The 12,737-nt window shown below is 42.9% G+C and overlaps 1 protein-coding gene across 8 annotated transcripts in view; it reads right to left on the bottom strand.

The window, feature by feature from the left end:
• Positions 1 to 12,737, bottom strand: part of TULP4 (TUB like protein 4) — a 287,410-nt gene that overhangs the window by 73,095 nt on the left and 201,578 nt on the right. For all 8 annotated transcript variants that reach the window (XM_063632632.1, XM_055268119.2, XM_055268155.2 and 5 more), the window contains one exon: positions 9,114 to 9,275. In XM_063632632.1, coding sequence (XP_063488702.1) covers positions 9,114 to 9,275 — 162 coding nt within the window. The remainder of the gene's footprint in view (positions 1 to 9,113; positions 9,276 to 12,737) is intronic.

Here is a 12,737-nt window from a genome sequence, read left to right as displayed (position 1 = left end):
TTTTTGTATTTTTAGTAGAGACAGGGTTTCACCGTGTTAGCCAGGATGGTCTCGATCTCCTGACCTCGTAATTCCCCTGCCTCGGCCTCCCAAAGTGCTGGGATTACAGGCATGAGCCACTGTGCCGGGATTACAGGCATGAGCCACTGTGCCCAACCTGTAAATTACTTTTCATTATAAATCTGTGGGCCGGGTGCAGTTTTGGGAGGCCTAGGTGGGCAGATCACCTGAAGTCAGGAGTTCAAGACCAGCCCGGCCAACATGGTGAAACCCTGTCTCTACTAAAAATACAAAAATTAGCCAGGTATGGTGGTGCGTGCCTGTAATCCCAGCTACTCAGGAGGCTGAGGTAGGAGAATCACTTGAACCCAGGAGATGGAGGCTGCAGTGAGCCGAGATCACGCCACTGCACTCTAGCCTGGGCGACAGAGCAAGACTCTGTCTCAAACAAACAAACAAACAAACTGTGGTGTTTTTAGCTGAGAAAGCAAAGGGTTATACTGCTGTTTTAAAGTTCCCTTTATACATCCTTTCCTTTCTGACTATGCAAGACAAAGGAAGCCCTCAGCAGGAACACATGCCTCTCTGGTGCTGCAGATGCGCTCCTCCAGAGCCATGAGCAGAGCCAGCCCCAAACTACATGCTTCAATCCAACAAGAACCTCCCTCCAAGTAGGGAACAGATGAGGTGTGATAATGGCACTGTGGTTATGGAAGGAAATGCCACGTTTTGAGGAGAGTTACACTAAAGTATGTACTGGTGAAATGATATGCTATCTGGGATTCGCTTTAAATACAGCAAAGAAGAAGAAAAAGAAAGGGATAAAAAAGCAAATGTAAAATATGTGGATTCCTTATTTTTCATGTTACTGAAAATTTTCATTATCTAATTAAAAAATTATATAATTAAAAATCCCTACAGAATCATTTATTTTTTTATGATTTTTACAGATAGGGTTTCACTATGTTGCCCAGGCTGAAGTGCGGTGGCTATTCACAGGTGCAATCCCACTCCTGATCAGCACGGGAGTTTTAACCTGTTTTAATAGGAGTTTCTGACTTGAGCCGGCTCACCCCTCATTAGACAATCTGGTGGTCCCCTGCACCCAGGAAGTAAACTGTATTGTAGACACCTGAATGACATAGCAAACCACAGCCCAGAACTCCTGGGCTCAAGAGATCCTCCCACCTTAGCCTCCTGAGTAGCTGGAACTACAGGCACATGCCACCATGCCCAGCCAGAATCATTTATTACTTGGATACTTTGGGGAGTTAGGAAATCTCCTTGAGTTCTAAACTGTACTTCAGTCATGACTTTATCTTTTAAAAGTGAATGAATTATTCTTTTCAACTGACCAATGTTTTAACGTTTACCTGCATATGAGTATCTGTAACAGTTCATTTTTCATCCCTTAATATCTCTGAAAAGACATCTGCATACTAATTATTTTTTTAAATATTATTTTTATTTTATTTGAGACCGGGTCTTGCTCTGTTCCCCAGGCTGAAGTGCAATGAGCGATCACAGCTCACTGCAGCCTCGACCTCCCAGGCTCAAGCAATCCTTTCGCCTCAGCCTCCTGAGTAGCTGGGGCCACTGGAATGTGCCATGCACCTGGCTAGTAGAGATGGGGTCTTGCTACATTACCCTGGTTGGTCTTGAACTCTTGGCCTCAAGCAATTCTCCTGCTCTGGCCTCCCAAAGTGCTAAGATTACAGGCATGATTTTAAGCCTGATCTAAAATTTATTTTTAAACTATTTGAAACAAATGAATTAAAAATTCTGTACTAAAATATTCTTTTAAATAATCTTGTTACACTATCTACTCAAGTCCTGATTCCACTCTGCTCCAAATAGCAAATAAAGGTCATATTTCTTGCAAAACATGTATATGAAAAAGCCTTCATCTCATAGATGTCCCAGAGGTGCACATGCATTCAGTGACTGTTACTGCTTCTCCCCCTAAATGATCTGACAGTGCTTAGCTGCTGTGAAGACACAGTGGCCTCAGGGACATGATCACACTAGCACACAACAGATCACACAGGGTGCAAAACCTCCTTAGCAGATGAGAAGGGACTTGGGACCTACCTTTTGTATCCCAAAGCAAAAAGGATAAACCTTCCCACTTTCTAGGTTTAAAAAACACAAAACTAAATACCAGCACTGAGGCTAGAGAATAAAATGCAACCTACTAGTACTGCATGTGCCAAGACCTGAAAAGCTAAAAGCTTTACCATGGTGACTATTTAATACTTATCAGCCCAGACTCTTTCTACTTTATTTGAAATCATGCTTTAAGAGCGTCTAAGAAAATACTGGATTTAAGACTCCCTCCTTTTAAAAAGGTTTAGTATTTATAAAGATGTATTACCTCTACTCCCGGAAAACTAAAATCAGGATATTGCTAGCAAAAACATGTATGAGGTGAAGAATTCTCATTTCAAAAACAACTGCCTTCTAAACAAGGGCAATTTCTATAGAATATTCTTTAAATAGGGAGATTCCTGTAGGTGGGTAGTTAAAATATAATCATGTTTTCAAAAACTCACTTTACCTACATTCTTTCATCTACTATATAAAGTGAAGTATACCTGTACCTGTATTTCAGGAGAACCATTAACCTCCCTTCAAGTGATACATTCTGGTCAAGTTACGTGAAGCCTTAAATACTTTCAGTTAAGCTGGTTTGAGCATAATCATCTATAAACCTTAAGTATAAATAGTCTCAGATAGAAACATAGGAAGTGGAATCAACAGGACCTGGTGACTAAGTGAAGGTTGGAGGTACAGAAAAGAGTCCAGGCTGCTCACACCTGTAGTCCCAGCACTTTAGGAGGCTAAGGCGGGTGGATCACTTGAGGTTAGGAGTTCAAGACCAGCCTAGCCAACCCCATCTTTACTAAAAATACAAAAATTAGCCAGGCATGGTAGTGCATGCCTGTGTGGTCCCAGCTACTTGGGAGGGTGAGGCACAAGAATCGTTTGAACCCGGGAGGTGGAGGTTGCAGTGAGCCGAGATCGTGCCACTGGGTGACAGAGCGAGACTCCGCCTCAAAATAATAATAATAATAACAATAATAATAATAATAATAATAAAGAGTCCCAGTTTAGGGGATAAAGGATTCCCAGCTGAGGGCACAAACGATGAGCAATTCCCAGTTTAGGGCATAAATGATGAGCAAGACAGGAGTGCAGCTGAGGGGCCGGAGGGAGGAGAGACAGGGTGGAGAGGATGCTAAGTTCAGACCACAGTGGACTTGAGCAACATCTACGTCTATCCGGAGTTGCTCTGCAAGCATGGTGGTGGTGGTGACGGTGATGGTGTGGCAATGTGAAGGACAAGAGCGATGAGCGTGGGATAGGTGTGGGGAGCCAGCAGTGAACAGACGGGAGCTGATGCAGCTGTGGCAATGGAAGAAATCACCCAAAGGATGGAAAAAAGGGAAGAGGTCTGAGGTTGGAACCTAGGAAAGGGGACCGAGTTGGATGGAAAGGCATGCCATGAAGAGCCGGGGAGGGAGATGACAGGGATGGGAGGAGGAGGCGAGATCCAGCTGGGAGAGGCACTGCCAGAAAGAACGTGCCTGGATGTGCTGACAGGGTCCAGAAGACGCCAACCAATGTAGCCAAGCAGAGGATGGAAGCACCAGGCTGCCAAGGAGACCGCATCTGAGGCCAAGAGCCCAGAGAGAAGTATGCTCTGTGGCTCCTGGGGCAAGAAACAGGAACCACTGACTGGGGAGGGAAGCTGCAAATGCCTGGAAGACATACACAAGATAGGCATTTTTGCTTGACCCAGGACAGGGGGCTACCCTGACTGTGGGAGGAAATGGGAGTCACTAACTTCCAGAAGCTTTAACGCCTTGAAATTGTCTTAAGATGATTTAAAAAATGGTTCATGCACCCATATTATGTATATGCCTCATTGCAGGAGCTCTCTGGAGATGGGGTATCAGAGATGACACAGGGACAAAGCCACAGCCTGGGAAGAGTTCTGGGCAGAGCCCGTTGTCTCCCACAGCAGAGAAACGTGTGGGGCTGCTTCTTGGAGCTCCCCCAGACGGGCAGGAACAAGGAGAGAGTCTTCTTCCCATGCCATTTTATCTACGTGGTAACTTTCATTCAGAAGTTACCACAAAATTCTTCCACATTTAAACTGGAGTCTCAAATTGAAGTTTGGGGCTGTTCTTTTGACCTTTCTTCAGTGGCCTGAGTCACATCAGCTGGTCACCGCCCTAGGAGGACCACACTCAGCCTGGAAATGCTGGGTGGCATATCAGCATGTCTACCTTTTTCATGGAAACACAGCTCAGGTTCTCACTGCATTCTCTAGTTGAAAGGCTTTCCAAGTGAATTGACAGTTAGCTAAGATCCAAAACATGCTGGAAGAATATTTCAAAATGTCAACGTCTCAAATAACTTTCACATATCAAGGAGCAAGGTATTCTCCTAAACCGAAGGAGAACACAGACAATGAGACATTCGCTCTGGCAGACCCTGCTGTGATGCTGGGTGTTTCCAGAACTGCAAAAGCTTCACTGCTGCAGCATTACTCTGGATCAACTTAGGACCCAGATATTTTTCCCAGTCATACTTACATTTATTTGACATTTTCTCTTTGTGTCATTCTGGTTTGCTCCCAAGCCCTATAAAACCTGTTCTATTTATAAATATATCCCAAGTTTATCAAGCTGAGTTTAAATCACTATTTCTTCTGTAACTTTTATATTCTCCAAAATATTTTCTATCAGTCTATTATGGACTGAATTGTGTGCCCCAAAACTCATATGTTGAATTTTGTTGAACAAATGTGTTGAACCCCAAATGCGACTATTTTTGGAGATGGGGCCTGTAAAGAGGTAATTACAGTTAAATGAGATAATATGGGTGGGAACCTAATCCAATAGGACTGGTGTCCTTACAGGAAGAGGAAGAGACACTGGAAACGTGGGTGCACAGAGAAAAGTCCACGCGAGAACACAATAAGAAGGCAGGTGTCTGTAGGCCAAGGAGACAGGCCTCAGGAGAAATGAGACCTGCCAACACCTTGATCTTGGACTTCCAGCCTCCAGAACTGTGAGAAATACCATTTCTGTTGTTGAAACCGCCCAGTCTGTGATATTCTGTCATGGCAGCCCAAGCAAACTAATACAGAGTCCTCACCCACTAAATAAATTCCAGGTAGGATTACATTCCCTTCTTGCAATTTAATGGAAGACAAATTTCAGCCTGAAGTAAAATACATCCTTTGAACAAATTAGCTGTTTAAGTGTAGATGACATTAACAACATGCTGTGAAAAATAACTTTTTTTTGAGACAGAGTTGCCCTCTTGTTACCCAGGCTGAAGTGCAATGGTGCCATCTCGGTTCACTGCAATGCCTCCTGGGTTCAAGTAATTCCCCCGCCTCAGCCTCTGGAGTAGCTGGGACTACAGGCACGTGCCACCACGCCCGGCTGATTTTTTGTATTTTTAGTAGACGGGGTTTCACCATATTAGCCAGGATGGTCTCGATCTCCTGACCTCGTGATCCACCTGCCTTGGCCTCCCAAAGTGTTGAGATTACAGGCGTGAGCCACTGCGCCTGGCAACTTTTGTTTTTACAAAGGTTCCATCAAACTCAGCAACCCTGACTAGGATGAGACATTATACACTTTTTAGTGTGGTTCAGAGTAAAGAATATGTTACCTTTAAAGTATTCTTGCCAAAATTGTTTACCCCAACTCTAGTCTAGACTTAACTTCCAGTTTATAGGAAATACAAGGGCCGGAAGGAAAATGATGCCATAAGTAAACACAACCAGACAAATCTAGAGTGTGGGGACAGCGTGTAAGGCGGCCACACTGACCTCACGAAAAAGTCAGTTTTAAAAAAGGGAAACTGTTCTAGACTAAAAGACTGAAGAGACAGAACAACCAACTGCCGGACATGAATTAAACTGGATCCTGGTTCCAAAAAACTAAAAAAGACTATGAAATACATTCCTGTAACAATTAGGGAAATAAAAAGATAGCCTAGATACCAGATAATGTCATTGCTAATTTCTTAGGGGTGCCTGTGCAGGTGAAAGGCTTTATTCTCAGGAAACACACGTTGAAATATATAAGGGTGATGTGCCACTATGTCTACCACTTACTTTCAAAAACAAAAACTACAAAAAAGTGGGGAGTGGTGAGGAAAAAGTGCAAATATGGCAAAATGTTTCAGAAGGTTTCTCAACTTTTCTGTACATTTGAACACATTCATAACAGAAAGTTGGCAACATAGTGCACAATACAGGCACACACCACTATGCCCAGCTAATTTTTGTATTTTTAGTACAGACGGGGTTTCACCATGTTGGCCAGGATGGTCTCAATCTCCTGACCTCACGATCCACCCGCCTTGGCCTCCCAAAGTGCTGGGATTACAGGCGTGAGCCACCGTGCCCAGCCATGTACTGCTTATATTTTTTAAAATTGACAGGAAGTAGCCTAAAATCCCACTATAAACCAAAATAGCTCAAGATGTGAAGAAGAGGTTTACTCCTGGAAGCTGTTTTAACTCACATTAAAGGCAGAAAGTTCTCAGGGAAGCAGGAAGAGACTCAGCCGGCTTCCTGCAGCTCTACCTTCATGTCCACCGTTCAGAGCCCCTGAGCTGCAGGGGTGCACTTTCCACATCCAACTCCTGACGTTACAGACATTAGGCTGGCGCACAACCTGTCTATGGACTCTTTTTCCATTGATAAAATCAAACCAAGCAAGAGATATGAATGAGTGGTAGAGACGGGAGGAGGAGTATTCCTGCTCTACGTCCCAGTTCAAACAAGACTGACAGAGTGCCTGATACACATCTTCTCTGTGGTAAATTTTTCCCAGGGTCCTTATTGCTTCAGCGACCTGCAAATACTTTTTTTTTTTTTTTAGAGATGGGGTCCTGCTATGTTGCCTAGGCTGGTCTCAAGAACTCCTGGGCTCAAGTGAGCCTCCCACCTCAGCCTCCTGACTAGCTGAGACAACAGGCACCCTGCTGCAACCCTTTTATTTAAAGGCAGTGGGGGCACTTTCCGAGAACAAAATCCCACCTGTTACTAAAAGCAGTCACCAGGACAGAGGCTGTGGCCATGTGTCCAGTTGCTTGCCACATCAGCTCTTCCCTCACGCCAAGGTCTACAGAGTCAAGGCCAGGCACGCCAGCATGGCCTCCATGCTTCCCATGGCCATTGTACAACTGACTCCTCCAGCCCCAGGAGTCTCCCTTCATGTTCCACAGCAGCAGGAAACCACTCCCTGTGGTACATGCACACTATGGTGTCAATACCCTGGAACTCTGCTTGGGCTGCCTGGAACAACGTACCCCAGATTCAACTTGGGAGTCACAGCCAGCCCTTCCTGGGAAGTCCTCCTCCACACGTTGCCAAGCCACAGCAGTAGATTCTGTGTAAGGAGAGGTCTGTCTCCTCAACAGGTCCAATTGTACCTCAAAGGCAAGAGCCACGTCTCTCTCACTGCTGTATCCCCAGTGGGTCCCCTGCCTGTCCTACATGTGCGCAGTCTGCTGGGGACACTGGCTGGCACCACTCATCAGAGGACCATGAGATGAGCCTCACAGATGGCTCATGGGTTCCATCACTCTAGGCGAGGAAAGAATGTGAAGCCAAGACATCCACTCCTGGATTTTTAAGGGCTTTCATACCTGTTCCTTCATTTGATCATTAAAAAGCCCTGGGGATTAGGCAGGAAATAATACATAGTCCTTGTCACACAGGAGAAACTGATACAGGAGAGATCAGGTGCCTTGGGGAAGGTCACTTAATGCAACACACTTCTGAGACTCTGGGGGTAGTAAAAACCCATAAAAATGCAGCTTTATAATAAATGAATCTAAGCATTTCATATAAATACACACAAATACTAAGGGATAATTGAAAGCCTCTGGGGAAAGCAAGGGAAGAAACATGGAGTTGAAAATACCTTTTCATAAATCTCAAAATACCAATTTTGAGAAAAGAAAAAATATTTGTCTTTTTACTTGAAAAATGGAAACATTAAATATATAGTGACTAGAGGAAAGCAATTCAGTTAAAAAAAAGTGGCTCAAAAATGAAAGTTATGGTTCCATATTATACTGCTTGGTTTTTGACCAATAATAAACTTAAATCTCTGGGATAAAACATTCTGGCATTATATGTATTCTGCTATACATGGAAAACACATGTTTTATATTTATAAAGATTTTAACTAGTCAATCCTTATACTTTAAAAATTTTCATTTCATTTTTGAGACAGAGTCTCGCTCTGTCACCCAGGCTGGAGTGCAGTGGCACAATCCTGGCTCACTGCAACCTCTGCCTCCCAGTTCAAGCAATTCTCCTGTCTCAGCCTCCAAGCAGCTGGGATTACAGGCGCCCGCCACCATGCCTGGCTAATTTTTGTATTTTTTTTTTTAGTAGAGATGGGGTTTCACCATATTGGTCAGGCTGGTCTCGAACTCCTGACCTTATGTGATCCACCCGCCTCCGCCTCCCAAAGTGTTGGGATTACAGGCGTGAGCCACCGTGCCCAGCCTCCAAAATGAATTATCAATATAGAATTTTGTTATTATGTTATTTTCTCATGAAAGTCAAATAAGCACATTAAAGAAAATTTTGAAATTCAATTTTCAAAAAATGAACCAGAGGCTCATTACTATAAAATAATTGCTTATAATCTTTTGATTCACTTTCCTCCAGCTTTTTACCATGTGGATGGGCTTCTTTGTTGTCTTACGGATGTAGCAATATACCAAACATCCCATTTCCTATCCTGATTTTTTTTTAGCTTAGTATCAACTTAGTTGATATCATATCAACTGCATGTTTATGCAGATTTTATTAATAAAATTGTATGAACATTTTATATAATTAAAATGTTAACTTAATGTTACCACATTGGTGGGAAACGTTGTTTCTCCAATTTATGGTTCATTTAAAATTTTTATTTTAATTTTTACCTGGACAGTTTTATTGTTCTTTTCCATTGTGATTCTTAAAGAGGCTTTTGCACCAGCTCCCCCTCTCCTGCCCCTTTCTTCCCTCCCAGCTCCCATGGTTTTAACATCACACACCCACCACATTTCAGAAGTGTTACCTGTTGGTCATCAGGAGTCCATATGCCACACGTAATTTGACTTTCCAAGTTGATTTCGGATGACCAGTGTCTTTGTCCACTGACAGAACCAACCAGGACAAACCCATCTCGATAGGAAATAAGTGCTTGAGTTCCATCATGGCTCCACGTGAAATCACTCACCTTGGGGACATACACAGAAAAGAGTCAATTTGTAATCTGAAAAGGAAAACATTTTATCAAAGTCTAGACATTGTCATTAACTTAGACTTTTGGCTAAGATGGAGATGGCCTTAAAATATAACATATGTTATTTGAAAGCTATAAAAAAATTATTGAGGCCAGCCACAGTGCCTCATGCCTGTAAACCCAGAATGCTGGGAAGCCAAAGTGAGAGGATCACTTGAAGCCAGGAGCTTGAGCCCAGCCTAGACAAAATAGCGAGATACTACCTCTACAAAAAATTTTAAGAATTAGTCGAGGCTGGGTAAGGTGGTTCATGCCTGTAATCCCAGCACTTCGGGAGGCCGAGGCAGGCAGATCACTTGAGGTCAGGAGTTTGAGACCAGCCTGGCTAACATGGTAAAACCCCATCTCTACTAAAAATACAAAAATGAGGTAAGCGTGCTGGCACGTGCCCGTAGTCCTAGCCACTTGGGAGGCAGAGGTGAGAGAATCACTTGAACCTGGGAGAAAGAGGTTGCAGTGAGCCAAGATAGCGCCACTGCACTCCAGCCTGGGCAACAGAGTGAGACTGTGTCTCAAAACAATTAGTCGGGAGCCGTGGCAGACACCTGTGGTCTTAGCTACTCAGGAGGCTGAGGTGGGAGGATTCCTTGAGCCTAGGAGGTTGAGGCCTTAGTGAGCTATCATTGTGCCTCTGTACTCCAGCCTGGGTGACAGAGCAGAGCAAGGTATTGTTTCTAAAGAAATTTTTTTAAGAAAAATGATTGAATCTGACTTCAGGGCATACTGTGCATCAACAGTGTTCTATATGTTTCATGTACATTAATTCATTAAGCCTCAAGTCAACAGTCTTTGGAAGGTATTATTGTTCTCATCTACAAAGAAGACTCAGTCAACACAGCAGGCAAGAGACAGAAACACGAAAAATCCCAGGAATATCTGGTTACAGGGTCCTTCCTTTCAACCACTGTTACACTGCCTCTCACTTATGGTTAAGTAACAGATTCTCCATCAGTGTCTGTTGGTCCCTTACCGGAACAGTAAAGCTCTAAGTTTCTGATTATATTCCCCCTCAGTCTTGCTAACAATACTCCCTCAATCAGAATGAAGAAAAAAAAAAATTAACTGAAAAACATTACTTATACTTGGGTGTTAAGTTTATCAAATGCTATTGCATCTATTCAAATGACCACATTTTCCCCTCTATTAATCTACTGTGGTAAGTTATTTGTATGGATTTTTACATATCATACTATTCTTGCATACCTACCAGAGTCCAATTTAGAGGTAAAGTATTGTCTTTTATATGCACAGTTGAAGCTGATGTGCTAGTGTCTTTAGACTTTCTGCATCTGCATTCATGAATGTAGTAGACCCGTGATTTTGTTTTGGTAATGTGCGTCTCTGGAGTTAGCAGGGTTATGTTACCCTCTCAGGATGAGCTGAAGTAGTCCCTCTTTCTTCAATGCCCAGAAGAATTTGTATAAACAGATGATTTGTTGCTTGAAAGTTTGGTAGACAAGCCTGCCAAATCATCTGGCTACGTATTTTTGTAATGGGAAGATTATTAACCACTTCTTCAATTTAATAGTCCTAGTACTAAACTTTCATGTTTTCTTTTGAGACAGAGTCCTGCTCTGTTGCCCAGGCTGGAATGCAGTCGCATGATCTTGGCTCAGTGCAAACTCCACCTCCCGGGTCCAAGTGACTCTCTTGCCTTAGTCTCCTGAGTAGCTGGGATTACAGGCACGCACCACCACACCCAGCTAATTTCTGTATTTTTAGTAGAGATGGGGTTTTGCCATGTTGGCCAGGCTGGTCTCCAACTCCTGACCTCAAGTGATCTGTCCGCCTTGGTCTCCCAAAGTGTTGGAATTACAGGCGCGAGCCACTGTGCCCAGTCTAAACTTTCAACCTTTTTACTTCTTGAGTCAGTTCTGATAATTTTAGGGCTAGGCGCGGTGGCTCACACCTGTAATCCCAGCACTTTGGGAGGCTGAGGTGGGCAGATCACAGGTCAAGAGATCGAGACCATCTGGCCAACATGGTGAAACCCCGTTTCTACTAAAAATACAAAAATTAGCCGGGCGTGGTGACATGCGCCTGTAGGCCCAGCTACTCGGGAGACTGAGGCAGGAGAATCACTTGAACCTGGGAGGTGGAGGCTGCAGTGAGCCGAGATCACGCCACTGCACTCCAGCCTGGCGACAGAGCGAGACTCCGTTTCAAAAAAAAAAAAAAAAGTTCTGATAATTTTGAAAAGGAATTTGTCGATTTCATGTAAGTTTTCAAAACTGCTGGCAAGTAGTTAATATTTTCCTTTTAAAAATCAACTTTATTAAGGTATAATTTACATGCAGTAAAGTCCCTCCTCGCCCCAGAAGTCAATCCCCAACCCTAGTCCTAGGCAAACAGTGATCTGATTTCTGTCATTGGTTGTTCATTCTAGAATTTTGCACGAATGGTACCATATGGTATGTTCAACTTCTGTGTCTGACTACTTTTACTCAGCATAAAGATGTTGAGTGTCATCTGAATTGCATGTGTCAGTAGTTCATTCCTTTTCATACATATTATTCCATTGTATGAATATACCATAATTTGTCTATCCAAATTGCTATTCAGCAAAGTCTCAGGATACAAAATCAACATACAAAAATCACTAGCATTCCTACACACAAACAACAGCCAAACCAAGAGCCAAATCAGGAACAAACACTCATTCACAATTGAAACAAACAAACAAAAATGCCTAGGAATACAGATAACTAGTGAGGGGAAGGATCTCTACAAAGAGAACTACAAAACACTGCTCAAAGAAATCAGAGATGACACAAACAAATGGAAACACACTACATGCTCACGGATAGGAAGAATCAATATCACTAAAAGGGCCATACTACCCAAAACAGTTTACAGGTTTAATGCTATTCCTATCAAACTACCAATGACATTCTTCACAGAACTAGAAAAAAACTATTTTTAAATTCATATGGAACCAAAAAAGAGCCCAAAGATCCAAGGCAATCCTAAGCAAAAAGAACAAAGCTAGAGGCATCATGCTACCTGACTTCAAACTATACTACAGTGCCACAGTAACCAAAACAGCATGGTACTGGTACAAAAATGACACATAGACCAATGGAACAGAATAGAGAACCCAGAAATAAGGCTGCACATTTACAACCATCTGATCTTTGACAAAGCTGACAAAAACAAACAATGGGGAAAGGACTCCCTATTCAATAAATGGTGCTGGGATAACTGGGTAGCCATATGCAGAATATTGAAACTGGACCCCTTTCTTATACAATATACAAAAATCAACTCAAGATTAAAGACTTAAATGTAAAAACCCAAACTATAAAAACCTTTGAAGACAATCTGGGCAATACCATTCTGGACATAGGAACGGGCAAAGATTTCATGAGGAAGATACCAAAAGCAATCGCAACAAAA

This window comes from Symphalangus syndactylus, chromosome 2 (assembly GCF_028878055.3).
Source record: "Symphalangus syndactylus isolate Jambi chromosome 2, NHGRI_mSymSyn1-v2.1_pri, whole genome shotgun sequence".
NCBI lineage: Eukaryota > Metazoa > Chordata > Mammalia > Primates > Hylobatidae > Symphalangus > Symphalangus syndactylus.
Note: the sequence above shows the minus strand (reverse complement) of the source record. Positions and strands in the feature narration are given on the sequence as shown.